Genomic DNA, 20,576 nt, shown 5'->3' with positions numbered 1-20,576 from the left:
CTGCTCAAGGCAACCATGGTTCCAATAGAGGAATCTCTGTCTTCTAAATATCCAGCTGACATACCTGGAGGGGGAGCAGAATCCCCCTGTCTTTACGGCATTGGCAGACCTGTTGGCTCAGGTGCTGCAGTTGTCCCCTAATTTTGCTTGGCCGCGGTTACTCTGGTTGCTGAGCTCTCTGTTTCCTTAGTGGTGCTGAGGCATGTATTTTGGGGGGCAGCCCTGAATGGCATGTTGTGTCTTCATCTTGTCTGGTTGCAGGATAGTTTTATGGCTGTGTTCCTCCAAAGAGTTTTGTTTCTTCCAAGGGCGTCTGTCGCCAGAATGCTGACTGTGCTCCACGGGGGCCTGTGGAGTGTGATGGTCCCGGTTCCCGTGCTGAGAACGGTTTCAGGGGTTTTATTCAAACCTGTCTACAGGATGGAGGGCATGGTACATCTAACTCTGGACCTCAAGGCCCTGGCCTGCTATGTGGGGGTTCAGTAGTTCAGGATGGAGTCCGTCCGCACAGCGGTGGCACTTTTATCATGGTTTTTATTACGACTTCTATCGACATCACAAATGCTTCTTTCGCATTCTGTTATGTCCCCGACTCCAGCACTTCCTCCGTTTTTTGCTGTGGGTGCGGAGCATTATGAGCGTGTGGTGTTGCCCCTTTTGGGTCTGGCTACCGATCTTCGGGTGTTCACGAGGTGTTGGCCCCGCATCTGGCATGGTTACGTCGGTGGGGGTTTGCGATCCTGGGCTGCCTGGACGATCTTCTCCGTCTCATCAACTACTCCGAGGAGCAACATAGTTCTTAGACAAACCTTGACTGATTTCAGTTGAAGTCTATACTATCGGTCTGCTTGGCCCTGCCAGATCATTGGATTATCTGAGCCTGACCCAGGCTTCAGCTCTGGCCAGCGCGTTTCTTCTCCCGGACAATACTCCGGAAGTTGCAGACTGCGTTTTTCATTTACTGTGCGGCAGGTGGGCTCCTCTGCGGATCTGCATGCGCGTGTTTGGGTCCAATGGTATCTATTTTTTTGAGGCGATTCCATTTGCACAGTCCCATTCAAGCGCCCTTCGGGGAGATCCTGGCATAATGGGACAAATACCCAAGGTTTCTGGGCAATCGGTTTCGAGTCAGGAAAGTAGCGTTTTTCCCTAGTATGGTGGCTTTGGTGGGGTAAATCATTTCTCCCCTTGTCTTTAGCAGGGTGACCACTAATGCCAGTCTGTCTGGGTGGGGAGAGGTCCTGGGACTGAGCTCTGCTCAGGGTCGTTGGACGTTAGTCTAGTTCGGGCTACCGAGCAAGATCCTGGAACTTCATGCGAACAGACTAGTTCTGGATCATGGCCGGATAGACTTTGGGGGCTCCTGGTTACGGATCCAGTCGAACAAGGCAACGATGGTGTCTTATGTCCTTTGCCAGGGTGGGCCAAAAATAGGCTGTTGGCGGCTCTGGCTGTTGCCAGTATCCTCTGGTTGGCAAAGCGTATCGTTCTGGCATACGTTTTCCTGGAGTAGAATACTGTAAAGCGGGTACCGCAGTTGGTTAGGACTGGACCACAGGGTGGGCTCTTCACTGGGCCGTGTTTAATCGTATTTGGCTCTACTGGGGGCACGCCTGATGTAAATCTGTTTTGCGTCCTTGCTCAACAGGACAGTACCAAGGTTTCTGGCAAGGTCACGGTATCTTCTGGCGGCTCTAGTGACCCACAATTGCTCTATGCCTTTCCTCCTCTCCGGCCTCTGCGGTGGCTTTTTGGCAGGATCACAGCTGCGGGGATTCCAGTCATTCTATTGGGTCCAGGTGGTCTGGGTACGCCGACTGGGTGCGCCCACATTAATTGGCGACTGCCTCTTAGGAAGGACCTTTCTTCCATCCTGCTTGGAGTCGCTGGTTGTTAACGGCCTGGCTGTGATGGGCCAGGTGCTGCAGTTTCCAACACTGCCAATGGGGGGGATGAGAAGAAAGGGGCCTCGCGCCCAGGTGTTAGCCTGGGTGGTCTTCTTCGGCGTCTCCTGGTCTCGCACTTCAGTGAGGTTTCTCCTGCCGCAATGAGAGCTGAACTTGGTGATTTTGGTCCTCCAGAAGCCTCTTTATCTCTCTCTCTCTCTAAGTATTCGGGAGATTCCGCTACTTACTCTGTCTCGGAAGGTAGCCTCTTGGTGAATGTCACCTCCGCTCACAGGGTGTCAAAAAGGGTGGCGTTATCTTGTTGTTTACCTTACCAAGGTTAAGATGGTGCTTTGCCCCTTTTTACAGAGTTCTGTTCTTGGATGTCCATTTGAATAAGGACATTGTGTTACCTTTCTGTGTTCCTGGTCAGCACTTTCCAAGGAATTTGCCTTATCTGCCCTAAATGTTTTTTTTTTGCGGACGGGCTAAAAAGGGGCTGTCTTTTATTTTTTTTTATTTTTTTTACTGCGACCCTTTTCTGGATGGAGGGCTATTCTGTCAGGGATCGGGTGCCTCCTTCCCTGTTACGGCGCATTCTTCTCGGGAGGTTGGTGCTTATTGGGCCTTCTGTCATGCGTCCGTATGTGCGCTTGCAAGGTGGCCACTGGTCGTCTGTGTACTTTTTCACATGTCTACGAAGTGGATGGGTGGGCATCTGCGGATGCCTCTATTGGCCACTAGTTTTTATTTTACTTTTTTGCTATAATAAATATCCCTAAAAAATATATGAGTTAAGGCCGATATGTATTCTTCTACATCTTTTTGGTAAAAAAATCGCAATAAGCATATATTGATTGGTTTGCGCAAAAGTTATAGCGTCTACAAAATAGGGGATAGATTTATGGCATTTTTTTATTATTTTTTTACTAGTAATGGTGGCTATGTGTAATTTTTGTCGGGACTGCGACATTATGGCGGACACTTTTGACACTATTTTGGGACCATTGCCGATCAGTGCTATAAATAGCCACTGATTACTGTATAAATGACACTGACAGGGAAGGGGTTAAACACTAGGGGGCGATCAAGGGGTTAAGTCTGTCCTAGGGAGTGAGTCTAACTGTGGGGGGGGGGGGTAGATGGGCTACCACTGACATGACAGCGATGACAGGGAGCAGTAGATCCCTGTCATGTCATTAGGCAGAACAGGGAAATTCTCCCCGTTCTGCCTCTCGGTCTCACGATCGTGGGCTGCCAGCAAACATCGAGTTTGTGGGACCTGCAGGCATATTCAAAGGGACATACAGGTACGCCCGTTTGCCGGTACGCCCTCTTCTGCCGACGTACATCTGTGTGCGCTGGTCGGCAATCGGTCAAAAAAAAGAACTATTGAAACAGAATTACTTAAGATGAACAAGATAAGATCCTTATTCTTGGGCATTAATGCTATTTGCACTCCTTAGCCTTTTCATTAAACCATTGTATATCTGTTTGCCTTTAGCTGTCTGATTTAGATGGAGAGACCCGGAGTATGGTAGAAAAAATGATGTATGACCAAAGACAGAAATCAATGGGCCTTCCAACTTCAGATGAACAGAAGAAGCAGGACATTTTGAAAAAGTAAGGTTTTCTTTTATTTTTGCATTTTAAAATGAACCTTAGGTGACTCATTTGTGTAATGTGTAATTTTAACGGAGAACTAGGCACCAATGGGAATTTTTTGGTAATCTAAACATCCACTTTGAACTAATGCATCCTTGCCTACCAGGAAGTGCTGGTTTTTGATTATTCATTGGTATTGTCTCCCTTTCACAATAAAAGGGTCAGGCTGACATTTCTGCTCTCACAGAGAACACAAATGAATAGCAGCACAAACCTATCCTTGCTCATGCTAGACAATACAACCGGTTCACTTTAGTGGCTGCAATCCTTCTTTTCACTCCACATCCTGTATTGAAGAAAAATACCCCCTTCTCGCCTATATGACAGTGCTGGTACTTATTAATTGACCCCTCTGGCACTCCATGCTGCCACAGAAAGAATCCTCAGCCCTGTGAAAGCTCCAAGTCTTTCTCCTTTCTTTCTTAAAGCGGGAGTTCACCCAAAAATCAACTTTCTGCAGTTAGATCCAGCATACTGCTGACATCTGCAGTATGCTGGTCTTTTTTTATTTATTTTGGTACTTATCGTTATAGCAGTATTTCTTCTATGGCTCAGAGCGGGGAATCCTTCGGGGAATGGGCGTTCCCGAAGGCAAGCAAGTTGATTGACGGCCTTCGATAGCGCGTCACGTCTTCCGAAAACAGCCGAGGTGACACTTGGCTGTTTACGGCGCCTGCCGTGTAGAGCTGACTGCGCAGGCGCCGTAAATTGCCGAGCGTCACTCGTGTATCTTCGGAAGCCGTGACGCGCTATCGAAGGTTGTCAATCAACTTGCTTGTCTTGAAGGGAACGCCTATACCAGGAAGTAATCCCCGCTCGGAGGCATAGAAGAATTACTGCTAAAACGATAAGTACCAAAAAAAAAACACCAGCATACTGCAGATGTCGGCAGTATGCTGGATCTAACTGCAGAAAGTTGCTTTTTGGGTGAACTCCTGCTTTAATTTCTCCCAGCTGAACAGAGCAGTACATGGAGATGATGGGTCCAGAATTAAAGTGAACCTGCCAGCTTTTGATTCCTAAAGAGGATCCAGCACTGAGATTCTGCCTCCCCTCGGTGCAGGTGCCGCCATATTGATTGTGACATCATAAAGAGGACCACCGATGATGCGCCAATAGGTCAGCTGCCTCCTCCCCCTCTTTCTTCTGAATGAAGCACTATGCCTCCTGGAATATGTAATGTGCAAATACAAGGGGGCAAAGGGAGGACAGTACACGTCATTTGCGTAGGCAAATGATAGGGGGGGCCCTATTCTATTTAATGGAGAAGAGGGGAGTCTCCTCTGAGGGTAAAGATCCTCTTTTGAAATGCCAGTTTTGATAAGTTCCTTTTTTAAAGTTAAAGCGGGAGTTCACCCATTTCTAAAATTTTTTTTTTTCTTCCCCTAGATTCCTGCTCGTTCGGTCTAGGGGAATCGGCTATTTGTATTAAAATATGAGCAGTACTTACCCGTTTTCGAGCTGCATCTTCTTCCGTCGCTTCCGGGTATGGTCTTCGGGAGCGGGCGTTCCTTCTTGATTGACATGCTTCCGACGGTCGCATCCATCGCGTCACTCGTAGCCGAAAGAAGCCGAACGTCGGTGCGGCTCTATACTGCGCCTGCGCACCGACGTTCGGCTTCTTTCGGAAAATCGTGACGCGATGGATGCGACCGTCGGAAGCCTCTCGGAAACCTGTCAATCAAGAAGGAACGCCCATTCCCGAAGCCCATACCCGGAAGCGACGGAGAGGATGCGTCTCGTAAACGGGTAAGTACTGCACATATTTTAAAATAAATAGCCGATTCCCCTAGTAATAACGAGCATGAAGCGAAGGGGGAAAAGTGCCCTCTAAGGGTGAACCCCCGCTTTAAGAAGTGTAAAAGGCTTACCTATTTAATACTAATGAGCAAGCTGATTGCAGCCTGACTGTAGTGTAGTTATTACTGAAATTGTGCTAATTATTTGATGGGATTACATGTATATAAAGTATAAGTAAATAAAGAATTGTGTTTTTAAAATTTCAGAAAAATAGGATTTTTTTAATACAGCTTACCTGTGAAATCCTTTTCTTGGGAATACATCACGGGACACAGAGTCTTAATTACCTAATGGGTTATGTAGTCACCACAGGTGATTGGACACTGGTTAACCAAATTAGAATTGAGTTTCTCCCCTATATAACCCCATCCCAAATGGAGAGTACCTTGTAGCAAAGCAATAAGTGTCCCACGTTTAACTCCGAAGAGGGGCGGGGCTCTGTGTCCCGTGATGTATTCCCAAGAAAAGGATTTTACAGGTAAGCTGTATTAAAAAAATCCTATTTTCTTGCTCATACATCACGGGACACAGAGCCTCAATTACTTAATGGGAAGTCCTATAGCAATGCTTAAATTGAGGGGAGGGAGAGACAGATCAGAAATAAGACCGCCATTGGGCCAGAGGATCTATACTGCTGCCTGCAGTACACTACGCCCGAAGGCGGCATCCTCGTACCCTCTCACATCTACCTGGTAGAACTTAGTAAATGTATGGACCGCAGACCAGGTAGCAGCCTTACAGATCTGAGCCATGGAGGCCTGGTGATGCACTGCCCATGAAGCACCAACTGCTCTAGTCGAGTAAGAACAAAAAATGATCAGGACAGCCGCACTCCAATCCAACGTAACTTTAATGTAAAAAACTGGAAACAGGCACTACAAGTCACAGCAATGGAACCTAGGACAGCTGACGCGTTTCACACTAACTTCAGTGTTTACTCATAGCTTAACCACTTGCTTACTGGGCACATATACCCCCCTCCTGCCCAGGTGAAATTTCAGCTTTCGGCACTGCGTCGCTTTAACTAACAATTGCGCGGTCGTGCAACGTGGCTCCCAAACAAAATTGGCGTCCTTTTTTCCCCACAAGTAGAGCTTTCTTTTGGTGGTATTTGATCGCCTCTGCGGTTTTTTTTTTTTGCGCTATAAACAAAAAAGAGCGACAATTTTGAAAAAAATACAATATTTTTTACTTGTTGCTATAATAAATATCCCAATTTAAAAAAAAAAAAATGTTTTTCTCAGTTTAGGACTTTAGGCTGAAAAAGAGGAATCTTCTTTTCTAAACCATAGGCCTGAATAATGACTTGTCAAATCCAACTCACAATAGTGGACTTCGACCCTGCCTGGCCCTTCCTTGGGCCCTGTAGCAATCAGTCTTTCGTATCTGAGCCGTAGCTTGCAGATAAACTTTCACCGATCTTGCAACATCTAGAGAGTGTAGACTCTCTTCCTCCCCAGACTGCGGATCTGGAAAAAAAAGACGGTAGGACTATATCTTAATTCAGATGAAATCCTGAAACCACCTTAGGTAAGAAAGATGGGTGAGGACGCAGCACCACCCTGTCATCGTGAATAATCATATACGGTTCTTTACATGAAAGCGCCGCCAATTCTGATACCCTCTTTGCTATATGGCTACGAGAAAAAAATGTTTTTGTCAAAAGACTTAGAGAAACAGACAATACCAAATTCAAATCCCATGGGCACATGGGAGACTTAACCGGTGGATTCAAGCGCAGTGCTCCCTAAACAAAGGCCCGGACTAGGGAATGAGAGGCAAGCGGTTTTGAAAGAATACCGACAAGGCCGAGATCTGGCCCTTGATAGTGCTCAAGGCCAACTTCATTTTTAAGCCCAACTGAAGAAAGGCAAGAATCCTATTAATGGCATACTTCCTAGGATGCCACCTTCTGGGTTCTCACCAGGAAACATATGCCTTCCAGATTCTGTAGTAGATGAGCCTGGAGGCCAGCTTCCTAGCATGAACCAGGGTGGATAGGACTGGACCTGAGAGCCCACGTTTTCTCAGAATGTGGGTCTCAACAGGCAAATCGTCAAATTTCGACTTTGTAAGGCAGGATGGAATATTGGCCCCTGCGATAGAGAGCACAAGGTCTTCCCACTGCCATCCTTATGATTTCTGCGTACCAGGGTCCCCTAAGCCAAGCTGGGGATACCAAAATCACCGGCTTTCCTTCCCTCTTGACTCTCTGAAGGAATTGTGGGTGAAGCAGAACTGGAGGGAATGCATAAATCTGAGAAAAATTATCCCATGAGATTGTCAGGGCATCCGACCCTTGAGCACAGGGATCTCTTGTGCTTGACACAAAGTTGTCCAGCTTTGCGTTGAACCTGGAAGCCAACAGGTCCACATCTGGGGTACCCCGTTTCTGACATATGATTTGAAATATGTCGGGGTGTAGAGACCATTCTCCTGGATTTGCTGTAGGTGTAGGCAGACAGGCGAGGAATATGCCTTTCTGCCCAGGCCAGGATGTAATTCACCTCTCTGAGCATCCAGACTTCTGGTGCCTCCTTGGTGATTGATATAGGCCACGGCTATAGCATTGTCGGACTGAATTCGAACAGGCCAACCCTGCAAGACCAGACTCTGAAGCCCCATACACACATCAGTTTTTCGGCAGGTTTTTGTCTTCTGGTTTACCAAAACCATCTAATATGAGGTCAAACCTTAAGAGTTTAAATTTGTATGCAATCAGGCAGGCCCTTGCACTACATGGTTTTAGTAAACCTGAAGACAAAAACCTGCAGGAAAACTGATAGTGTGTATGGGGCTTTAGGCCCAGATCTCTGCATAATATTGCACCTGCATCTTTAGCGACTGAGAGGTAGCAGGAATCCTCTCATCCTCTAAGTCCTCAGACTGTATATGATCCTCATCTCCAGAGAGAGATTTTTCACCCTCAGAAGGCTCATCTGATGAGAGAGCCAGATCAGATGAAGGGGATCTACCCCGTGTTCTGCTATCTTTCAAGGAGGTTGCGATTATAGTAGCAATCCTTCCTTCTAAACCATCCAAAGCAACTTTTAAAGCGTCCTCAGTGACGTGACATAGTCCTTACTGCAAAGCAAAGGTACTATCCACAAAAAAATGCAATTACTGTTGTGCTATAGTCTTGCAATACACATATATCCGCTCACGGCACAACCTGATGCCGAGTAGGAGTCTTAGCTTTGCCTGGTTCAATCCACAGGGATGCTTACAGCCCACAGCTCTGTTGCCATGCCGCTTACAGAAGTCTTCTGGCATGCTGGGCTTTAAATCGGCCTCTTGGCGCCTGCACACAGGTGCGCCGCGTCTGGGCATGAGTAACCACGGCACTCTCCATTAGACAGCAAAAAGTGCGCTCCCGTCGTCTGTTATGGCACCCAGGGCGAAGAGGAGAAGGGGGAGAGATCACTGGGGGCTTCATTGGGGGGACCCCTGTATGCGTTTGTGAAATAAACTTTTGTGGAATAAACTGCACTCCTGTGATCCATAGTATGGACCTAAAAGCTTTGGCCATATTTCTCCTTTAACTAAGCATTGGCTGGGAGTTAAACTTGCACAGTCCAAACCAGATGCAGACAAGAGACTGACATTTCCTTAAATAAACCTGAGCTGGGCAAAGGGACAGGAGAACAACATCCTGGTTAAGGGGAAAGGCAACTACTACCTTAAGCAAAAAGCAAGTCCTGTGCAGTAACACCACCTTGTCTCTATACTAGACCAAAAAGTTATTTTTAAGATAAAGCCCCCAGTTCAGGCACTCACATCGCATAGGTGATAGCTGAAAGACAGGCAACTCTGCAAGTGAGAATAGGTTCAAATGGCTACTTCTGAAACGTAGAGATAGAATGTTGCATTGCAGAGGTCTGGAATTAAATTGGGCAAAGGGAATGGCTTCAGAGAAGGCAGGAGGGGCAGGAAACAAAACTCTGTAAATGGCAGTACAGGACCCCACCACCCACTATGGAAAGTGGAGTACAGCTTCACGGGGAGGTAGACATAGCCGATGATTAGGCTGACTTGTAATGCCAGACTTTGCAGGTGGTTGGGGAGTGCAAATAAAAAACATTTAATAAAATAAAGACATAGCTTGACAGTCGGAGGTAGACAACTTTGCAGTCTGCTCCTTGGGGCTTCTTTCACTGGAGATGATGAGTTCTGTTATAAACGGCATTACCCTTGATGAAAACAAGCCTCAAAGGGCATGCAGATAAGTCAGTCCACAATCCAGCATGCTAGCCAAAGTGTCCTACCCAACAGGAAATTTATTTGAGAAACCATTCATGAGCTTTCCAGTAAGCCATCCCACCACGTTTCACAAGCAGTGGTAGTGGTTAGATTCATTTTATGGGATTTCACCTAATCGGACAAAATAAAATCACAGCCAGAATATTCTCTCTGGTGCACAGTGGGACCCACTAGCCAAAACAGAGTTCTGGAAAGAAACTCAACCCGCTCATCAGCTGCCCTGCCCTTTACTTTACCCATGGCACAACCGCAAAGCAGATGGGCAGAATACAGGCTGGGGTTGAGAGATGAGGCCTCAAGTACTTGTGAAACCCAGACAGCTGGTAGCAGGGTGAGTAAGTGACTGGATGGTTAGGGGTGACCAAACTTGCTATAGGTGGGCAACGGGAACAAAACAAAATTTCACTTGGCTCTTTGCAACAGACAGTGTGACATGAGGTAACGCGCAGCGGAAAATGTGACCACTCAGTCCCACAGTTGTAAAGGTTTTGTTTTTTATTTTATAAATTGGTTCCTTTTACGCTAGTGCGTTGTTGGTTCACTTACCTTTTCCTTCCATTTCCCTTTTAAAATGTTTTTTTTTCTTTGTCTGAATTTCTCACTTCCTGTTTCTCCTCAGTAAGCTTGCCCCCATCATCCGAGCCGTTCTGGCTGGGGGTTAGTCAGCTTGCTCGCCCCCTCCCTTGGGACTACATCCCTGCGGTGAGACACTGTGAAGGTTAGTCCCAAGGGTGGGGGCGAGCATGCTGACTAACCCCCAGCCAGAACGGCTCGGATGATGGGGGCAAGCTTACAGGAAGTGAGAAATTCAGACAAAGGAAAAAAAAATTAGAAGGGAAATCGAAAGAAAAGGGTAAGTGAACCAACAACGCACTAGCTTAACCTCTTGCCGACCGCGCTATAGCAAAAATACTGCTACAGCGCGGTCGAGTTACTGTGACAGGACGTCCCTGGGACGTCCTCGTGCACTTCCGCGTTTGCGCGTCCCCTGGGGCGCGCTCGCGGAAGTGTCCGTGCTCGCCGGGTCTAGAAGACCCGACGCATCACGGATCACGGTAAATTGCCGCGAATCGCGGCTGTTTACCACGTGATCGCTCCGTCAAATGACGGAGCGATCACTTGTAAACAAACTGGCGTCATTTGATGACGCCGGTTCCTCCCTCTCCTCTCTGTACCGTTCGGTACAGTGCGAGAGGAGAGGAGGGGGGGGGGGGAGCGCGGGGTGTCAGCAGCTGCTGTGGGCTGGATCTGTGACAACTGCAGTCACAGATCCAGCCATCCCTCCCTGTGCAATACTCTGCAGTACCATCAATACTCTGCAATACCCCATACTCTGCCATCCCTCCCTGCGCAATACTCTGCAGTACCATCAATACTCTGCAATACCCCATACTCTGCCATCCCTCCCTGCGCAATACTCTGCAGTACCATCAATACTCTGCAATACCCCATACTCTGCCATGCCTCCCTGCGCAATACTCTGCAGTACCATCAATACTCTGCCATCCCTCCCTGCGCAATACTCTGCCATACACCATACTCTGCCATCCCTCCCTGCGCAATACTCTGCCATACCCCATACTCTGCCATCCCTCCCTGCGCAATACTCTGCCATACCCCATACTCTGCCATCCCTCCCTGCGCAATACTCTGCCATACCCCATACTCTGCCATCCCTCCCTGCGCAATACTCTGCCATACCCCATACTCTGCCATCCCTCCCTGCGCAATACTCTGCCATACCCCATACTCTGCCATCCCTCCCTGCGCAATACTCTGCCATCCCTCCCTGCGCAATACTCTGCCATACCCCATACTCTGCCATCCCTCCCTGCGCAATACTCTGCCATACCCCATACTCTGCCATCCCTCCCTGCGCAATACTCTGCCATACCCCATACTCTGCCATACCCCATACTCTGCCATACCCCATACTCTGCCATACCCCGTTACTCTGCCATACCCCGTTACTCTGCCATACCCCGTTACTCTGCCATACCCCGTTACTCTGCCATACCCCGTTACTCTGCCATACCCCGTTACTCTGCCATACCCCGTTACTCTGCCATACCCCGTTACTCTGCCATACCCCGTTACTCTGCCATACCCCGTTACTCTGCCATACCCCGTTACTCTGCCATACCCCGTTACTCTGCCATACCCCGTTACTCTGCCATACCCCGTTACTCTGCCATACCCCGTTACTCTGCCATACCCCGATACTCTGCCATACCCCGATACTCTGCCATACCCCGATACTCTGCAATACCCCGATACTCTGCAATACCCCGATACTCTGCAATACCCCGATACTCTGCAATACCCCGATACCCTGCGCAATACTCTGCAATACCCCAATACCCTGCGCGATACTCTGCAATACCCCAATACTCTGCAATACCCAAATACCCCAATACTCTGCAATACCCAAATACCCCAATACTCTGCAATACCCAAATACCCCAATACTCTGCAATACCCAAATACTCCGCAATACCCCAATACTCCGCATATATAATGTTTTGGGGTTCTATGTAATTTTCTAGCAAATAAATGATGATTTTTCCATGTAGGAGAGAAATGTCAGAATTGGCCTGGGTGCTCCAGAACGCCTGATGGCGCTCCCTGCATGTTGGGCCTCTGGATGTGGCCACGCTGTGTAAAAGTTGCACACATGGGGTATCGCCATACTCGGGAGGAATAGCAGAATGTGTTTTGGGGTGTCATTCGTGGTATGCATATGCTGTGTGTGAGAAATAACCTGCGAATATGACAGAAACAAGTTTTTTTTTTTTTTTTTTTTTTTTTTACAGAATTTTCGGTCGTTTTTCTTTTATAGCGCAAAAAATAAAAAACCCAGAGGTGATCTAATACCACCAAAAGAAAGCTCTATTTGTGTGAAAAAAAGGACAAAAATTTCAAATGGGTACAATGTTGTATGACGGAGTAATTGTCATTCAAATTGTGAGAGCACCGAAAGCTGAAAATTGGTCTGGTCAGGAAGGGGGTTTAAGTGCCCAGTGGTCAAGAGGTTAAAGGAACCTATTTAGAAAATAAAAAACAAACCTTTACAACCCCTTTAACCTAATTCACAGCAAAGCCATTGGGAAATAATGGTGCCCAGTAACATAACAAGGCCTACTCACTAAATGAGTCTTTGGAGACGCCAGTGGCTCAGGACCTGGAAAGCACTCCATAGCTAACTTTTACCAGAACAGAATCTGGAAGGCACCCCACGTGGAACCCAAAGGTCACTACCAGGCTATCCTTACAGAGTCGCTAGAATTTTTTTAGTCTGTACAAAAGCAGAGCTGAAGAAAAATTTTCCATCTTCTTAGGACAATTGCTAAAATTGAGGTAGGCCAGTCAGTAGTAAGAGGGTTTATCCTGGGCTGGCCTACAGTTTTTTTTTTGCCAGTGTACAATTCTCCTGGTAGATGGGTGACAATATAACCTAAAGGTTTAATGTTTCCTGTTTCCCTCAATGGGTAAAGAAAAAGAAAAGTTTGTTTTGAAGCAACTTTTGTGATCAGGATGATTTAGTGCAGGTGAAGATCGCATGTTTGGTAGCACCTTAATTGGGTCCTGTATAGGACTTGAGGTTTTTACCAAAAATAGGTAGAGGAATACGTATCGGCCTAAACTGAGGGAACATTTTTTTTTTTATATATGTTTTTGGGGGATATTTATTACAGCAAAAAGTAAAAAATATTGCATTTTTTTCAAAATTGTTGCTCTATTTTTGTTTATAGCGCAAAAAATAAAAACCGCAGAGGTGATCAAATACCACCAAAAGAAAGCTCTATTTGTGGGGAAAAAAGGATGCCAATTTTGTTTGGGAGCCACGTCGCACGACCGCGCAATTGTCTGTTAAAGCGACGCAGTCCCGAACTGTAAAAACCCTTGGGTCTTTAGCCAGCATATTGGTCTGGGGCTTAAGTGGTTAATCTATGTATTGAAGTTAGAATTGGGGTCATGTGAATCTTATTTATGATAGAACTTAGTCACCAGTTGCATTGAATGTGACCCACAATCATTCACAGACAATCCAGCAATCATTTTGGGCTGTTAAACTGTGCATGACAGATATTTTCCAACAATGATTGGTATTTGAAATGTATAAAAAAAGGTATTTTTTCTTAAACAAAGATGCATGATAGAGAATTACCAGTTCCCCTCTGAAATTCATATTTGAATTGGCAGCTAACGGCATGCACAGATAGGATGTAAATTCCCTTGTGTTCTGTATTTCAGGTTCATGGAACAACACCCAGAAATGGACTTCTCCAAAGCTAAATTCAGCTGATCATCTTCATCCCCACACACGTTTGCTTGAATGGCGCTGTCAGTATTGCGAAATGTCCAAGAACAGTTGTAGTCTGTGGTTAAAGCAAAACTTCATTTTGTTGTGGCAAAACAGTACCTTCTGGTTGGTTATATACAAGGATTTTGACATTTTGTTTCTTCTGTTCTATAAATACTGAAATAAATAGTCCATGCTAGAGCAATTTTTGAAAACTTTTAAAAATGAGCACCAAGTGTAAGGCTTTTTGGTATTAGGTTTACCCCGTTGTAAAACAATGCTTGCACCTGGTTATTAAAGATAAACCTAGCATAATGTGGCATATTTTTCCCAGATTCCTCATGCTTCCATAAAATTCTGGACAGAACTTAAAGCAGAACTTAAGGGTTATAGTACCTACCTTTCCAGTTGTCCCCTGCTGGCACCAGAATTTTTCTTCTGTGTGCCTGTCTTCATTGGGTGGTGCTAGCTGACGTCACTCCAGCGCTACCACAGGATCTACTCATCCTGGCACACAGGGATCAGCCTTGTGCCGTAAGCTGAGCTATGCATAATAGCAAGCAGGTATGGGCACTTTATTGCAGAAGTGACATTGCATGTCTCTTCTGCAAAAAAAAAGCTCGCCTGCTCGCGGTTTGTCACAATGGAACTTAAGTTCCACTTTAAGATCAAATTACAGACAGCCTGCGTCATAAAATACTTAATCTCCTAGAATTATTTGTTTCTTGCGTGTCTAGAGGGAAGCGAGAGTGCTGTTATTTGTTTTTTCTACAACTTAAATCGTGATAACCATACACTATCATGCTCAAAGGCCTTGTCAGGGTATGCAACTACATCGGTTAAAATCTGTAATGTCTACTGTTGAGCTAGAGGTACATGTGTCCAAGTAATACAACACCCACATAGGTGAATGAGTGCCTTCTGTGGAAAGAGCAAGTTGCATCTGTTCAAATTTAAAGTTGTTATGCATTCGCTATCAATATGCATGTGTAGCAGTCTGTTATTGCATCGTATACATGAGTACAGTCAAATAAAGAAATTTGCTACGTTTTCATGTGGTGTGTGTTTGTTTTATTTTATTTTTTATATATAAAAACAAGCTTGTCTCAGTGTAATGAATCCAGCTTCTGGCCCTGTCACACATGTAGAGGGAAAAAAAAAACTTTATATAGAGAGTCAGAAAATCTGCTAGCTGAACACTCTCAAAGGTGTGTTTTGATGTTGAAATCTTGTGACCTCACTTATTAGCCATTTATCATAGATACTATTCAGTCTGTTTTTTTTTCTTCTTGTACACATCCATTGACTGAAAACCTTATGTCTGTATTTGAGCATTTTAGCAGCTGTGCATTTTTTTAACATTTTGCCACCTTTTTTTATTTGAGACATCTAAAGTGTATTTCAACTGAACTTATTTAATTGGGCAATGTACAGAGATTAACACTGAAATGTCGGTGATCTTTCAGTGTGATGACTGCTAAAAAGTGACAAAAGATGAACTATTGAACATTTCTATGGTGACTTCTAAAATGGTAATTTCAGATAATGTTTTTCAGATGTCTCTCAATATTATATGTTCAATAAAGCTCTAGTTTACACGAGGCACTTTTAAAGTGCCCTTCACCTGCAGTTTGGGGATGTTGGATCCATATTACAAAAAAAATGTAATCCTTTTGACAATTAGTTCTTAAGCTTGCTGGAAGCCGGTTATCTCCCTGTGAAAGTGACAGTCAGCAAGCACTCCCTTTCCTTTTTTTTTTTTTCAAATAACAGTTTTTATTAGCCACAGGTTAACACCTGTGACACAGAGAAAACAATACAGAACATTAGCGTGAGCAGTGTATATCACAGTGCAGGAAATCATAAGGCAGACAACAGAGGCAGCTCAGCAGTTCCTCGTATAAACAACTTATTTTCAAACACTATCTGCCGGAAGCCTCGACAAAGTATACTTAAAGGAAAACCATGGGAGAGAGAGAGGGAGCAGAAAGGTGGTGAGAAACGGAAACAAAGTGAAGGAACTGCAGATATAGAGGGGAGGGCTCGGCCAGTAGCTCAGGGCGGGTCCTCATGTCGACTTCTCCCAAATCGTGTCATGCATTTCCAATCTATCCTGCAATCTGGCTGTCATTTTTTCCATCAACTCTACATCTTTTATCCTAGTGTACAGGCCTGCCTGAGATGGAGGGGATAATCGCTTCCAATGGAGGGCCACCGGGCACTGTGCGGCTGTCAAAATATGCCTCAGCAGTGTTTTGGAGATTCGCAAGGGCGATACCCCTAGCAGGAATAGTTTTGGGGATCTGGGAACCTGCACTCCTAGGAGACGGGACAGCAGCTGCTGAGTGTCTGTCCAAAATGGTACTATCTTGGGGCAGGTCCAGTATATGTGATACAGGGTACCCTTGGCTCCCTGGCAGTGCCAAAACCTGTCTGAACTGGATTGTTAAATAGCGTGGAGAACATCCGGCGTCGGGTACCAAAAGTAGAGAATTTTGTAGGCATTTTCTTTATAGTGTGCACAGAGCTTTTTGCCGCCTGAGACCAGATCGCCTGACACGTTGCTTCTGGGATCTCCTCCCTTTCCCAGCGAAGCATGTATACGTACTTACCCTGGGTAGGAAAGGAGTGAGAATTTAATAATTGGTACACATCAGATATCCAGCCTCGGCGGGCATAGCCCTCTAACACCAGTTTTTCTAAAGGGGTTGGCGCTGAGAATTAGAGCTTCAGGGCAAAGGATTGTGCGTAGTGTCTTATCTGCAGATACCCATAGAACACCTGGCGTGGCAAATCAAATTTCCTCTGTATGTCAGAGAATGGGAGCAGTTTGCAGGTTATAGGGTCTGAACAATTGTCCGATGGAGCATACAGACGGTTGGATTATCCGACCAAAACCCTTCCATCACACAATTGTTGTCAGAATATCCGATTGTGTGTAAGGGCCTTTAGGGACTATTTAGAAATTTGTTTGACATCACAAGTCTGCTGCTCATGCATGCAGAAGATCTACCCACCTGCTCCTCAGTTCACCAAGTTTTGGCATATGGACATAACTGCCTTGCCTCCTTTGGCCAAAAGGTCTTGCAAGCAACTGTGTGAATAGCTGGACCCAACATTACCTGGCAGTTGCCCAAGTGGTGTTATGCTTTCCCCTCCCCTTTTATTAGGGACCATTGTTAAATATCCAGCAGGTTTGTATATTCCAATAAAATTCCTTTCTCCAGTCATCTTTCAGGACAGCTTAATGAGAGAGGCTCCTTCCATCTCACACAGGAAACAATCCACGCTCTGGCCAGACAGGATCTCTCCATACTACGGTAACCAGGCCTTTTGAAGGACCTCCTCTCCCTTGGGTGGCCACAGTGGCGGTGAGGCTGAACTTTGGCACCCAGATGTTTTGGAACTACATTTCCCATGATGGTCATGCACTCTGCAGTGTAGTCGAGCATCATGGGAAATGTAGTTACAAAACATCTGAGGTGCCACGGTTTGCCATCACTGGCCTAGTCCCTGGAAAGTGGGGGGTGTTGGTGTGTAGATTTTTTGCATACCAGGAGCTAGTTGTTTCATTCCCCATGACTGCATTGGAGCTGGGACCACTGAAATGATATCACTTCCAGCAAATCTGACTCCTTCCAGTGGAAGTGATATGGCGGATGTTGGCAGCGGTGATCTCTGTTGGTGGCACATAACCACCATCTCTGGAGTGGCTGAAGGTGGGGTGTGGGAATGGTGGACTTTGAGGCAGATTACCAGCACACCAATCCCCAGGTGCTGGTCCAGGACCCACAGTGATGGATGGGGGCTGTGCTGGGTGTGGCCCGCAAACACTTAAGGAAGCTGCACATCGCGATTGAGGTGACTGATCAGGTGACACAAACAGATCCTAGGCCTAAGGTAGGAGAGTGATGTTGGTACATCAGGTGGTCCTTACCTACCACTTGGTGGAGGGGGTCTATTCTGGCTGTGGGACACTGCCATCCCCCTTCTTTTTTTTTTTTTTTTTTTTACACACTTGCCAGTTTTTTTTCCTTGGGGCTCAGGGTAAGAGCCACAAAGAGAAAAAGATGGAGCAGGTCCTTCTGAAGCCCCCCAAAAAAGAGATGTGCCTCGTGTAAAACAAAAACAAGTCATCTTCTTGGAGGAAGGTTCTATATCAGGACTGCATAGATGCCATAGCCAAAAAAAAAAGCAGGCTGTATAATTAAGAAACTATTGGATACTATGAATACTGAAAGTTTTGACAGGTACCTACTCCCAGTTATCCTTTCCCCCTCCCTCAGTGGCGTCTCCAGCTTTCATATTTAGGGGGGGCCAACTATAAAATGCAATTATATATATATATATATATATATATATATATATATATATATATATATATATATATATATATATATATCCTGGGGCCCTTTCACATGTTCTGCAGTGAGCTCCCTTCCTACTATACTGGGGCCCCCCAGGGTGGCAGAAAACAAGAGATATATGTCACCAGCACACCAAGAAAATATAAGGGTCCAAAGCAGTGGGAGAACTATCATTGTTGCAAAGGTTGTCTTGCCACTGGGCCCTGATGTTCTGCCACAGTGGGGAACCCCAGCTGTCCTGTCCCTGCTATTTACAGTGCTGGTCTGGCATCTGTCTCCTTGGCAGCGGCGGCAGTCTATTAGGACCTAGTGCTGGTGACATTATGGGTGCATGCAGGGGAAGGTTGGCACTATTGGTTATAGAGAGCCGAGCCCCCAGCTGGTCACCTAGCAGCAGTAATGCTGTATAACCTTCTCTGTTGACATGCTGATCGGCATGTGATCCAGGTGATGCTCCCAGTCAGATCTAATAAACACAGTATTTATTAGCATCAAGAGTACAACCACATAAATATAATCAACCGTATGATCAGCAGCCATGTGGGCTCTATGCCTGTAAAGTGTGGGCTTTGATCAATAAAATCACTGATATTTATGACTAGGATTTGACTAAGAGCATCACCTGGATTGCATCCCGATCAGCATGTCAGAGAAGGGTCCACTGCTGCTAAGCAACCTGCAGGGAGCTCAACTGTCTACAACCAATAGAGATGGACTCGGGTGTGTTTAAAATCCCACATGCCCGATCACGCCAGGAAGCCGACACTCCACAGTGCTAATCAATGTATGGGCTGCCTAAGAGCTAAGACCAGCCATAGACAGTTTAAATCTCAGCTGGTTCAGCAGAAACTGGCTGAGATTTGAACCATTAATGAGCATATTCTCTTATAATTATCACTAGTGGTTGCTGTATAGCCACTGGTGATAATCACTGTTTGTCGGGAGAATATAATTGCTGGGCAGGAGGGATATTCCCCTGTCACCACTGTCTGTTGATGGGGGAATCATGCAAGTTTCTTTCCTGCAATCTGTGGATGCAGGAAAGAATTTTGCACCGTATATTATCTGCCTAACTGAAAGTGAATTGTGAATGTTTTGAAAGAACAGGAGAGGGGGAGGGAGACAGATGGGGGGGGGGAAGAGAAGGGATGGAGATAATATAGTTCAGTGATTACAGTGTTCTGCAGTGCACACACTTAACACGGTCCAGGCTAGAATATCTGGTTGTGTGAGCGCTTGCATTATGCAGTGTCGGCGAGCAGAGGGAGGGGGAGGAATCCCCCGCAGAGATGACTGGGGATGCTCTCCCTCTCGGGGAGCAAAATACAAAAATTTCAATTTTTTTTTGGGGGGGGGGCACATGGTGGGGCACAGCATGATGTTGGGGGGGTCAGGGCCCCCTCTGCCCCCCCCCCTAGGGACGCCTCTGCCCTTCCTCCCTCCCTCCCCACAACCTTGTAGGACAAGGTCACAGGTCCCAGAAAATTGCCTGGCCCTAGAGGAAGCGCAGCACGACTTGCAGATTTGGTGAAGCCGCAAGCTGTTATAAGTAGGTGCCGACACTTGTAATGCCAGTGAGGGAGAGAAGCGAGGGTTCGGGCGGCTAGATCGTGGGACAGGTGAGTGTTTGTTTATTAAAAGTCATACGCTACACTTTGTAGCTGCTGACGTAATAAACACAAAAACGGCTGTAACTTCACTTTAACCACTCCACCTCCAGAAGATTTACCCCTTCTTCCTGACCAGGCCGTTTTTTTTTTTTTTGCGACACTACCCAAATAAAATTGTCCCTTTTTTTTTCACCAAATAGAGCTCTCATGTGGTGGGATTTGATTACCTCAGCCTTTTATTTATTTTTGTACTAGAAACAAAGAACCACCAACAATTTTGAAAAAAAAATATATTTTTTTTTTTACTTTCTGCTCTGAGGACCAGTTCACACCAGTTTAGTGTGCTTTTTTTCTTTTGTGCACTAAAAATGCATTGACAGTGTTTTTTCCATGTATTCCAATGGCTCTAGTTCATATCAAGGCACTCAGTTTCTGCACTGGAAACCGACTGCACTGGTGTGAACTAGAGCCCATTGGAATACATGGAAAACACTGCATGCATTTTTAGGGCCAGTTCACACCACAAAAATGCACTCATATGTTTCAGATCAGTTTTTGCTTACAGTTTTCACCACATGCAGTTCCGGTACAGTTCTTTGCAGAAAAAAAAAAATGCAGCACGCCCTACTTTTTTTTCTGCACTGCTGTGAACTATAGCCATTGGAATACATGGAAAACAATGTGC

At 45.9% G+C, this 20,576-nt stretch overlaps 1 protein-coding gene across 2 annotated transcripts in view; it reads left to right on the top strand.

Annotated features, from left to right (window-relative positions):
- Positions 1–14,968, top strand: part of NUDC (nuclear distribution C, dynein complex regulator) — a 54,316-nt gene extending 39,348 nt beyond the window's left edge. The window contains exons 8-9 of one of the 2 annotated variants that reach the window (XM_040338002.1): positions 3,391–3,509; positions 13,866–14,968. In XM_040338002.1, coding sequence (XP_040193936.1) covers positions 3,391–3,509; positions 13,866–13,917 — 171 coding nt within the window. In that variant the 3' untranslated portion in view covers positions 13,918–14,968. Of the gene's footprint in view, positions 1–3,390; positions 3,514–13,865 lie in introns of those variants that run through there. The other variant, XM_040338003.1, reaches the window with a different exon arrangement.
- Positions 14,969–20,576: the final 5,608 nt, after the last annotated feature.

The sequence above is a fragment of the Rana temporaria genome, chromosome 2 (genome assembly GCF_905171775.1).
Source record: "Rana temporaria chromosome 2, aRanTem1.1, whole genome shotgun sequence".
NCBI classification, from domain to species: domain Eukaryota; kingdom Metazoa; phylum Chordata; class Amphibia; order Anura; family Ranidae; genus Rana; species Rana temporaria.
The sequence above is the reverse complement of the archived record's forward strand: the minus strand, read 5'-3'. Positions and strand labels throughout refer to the sequence as shown.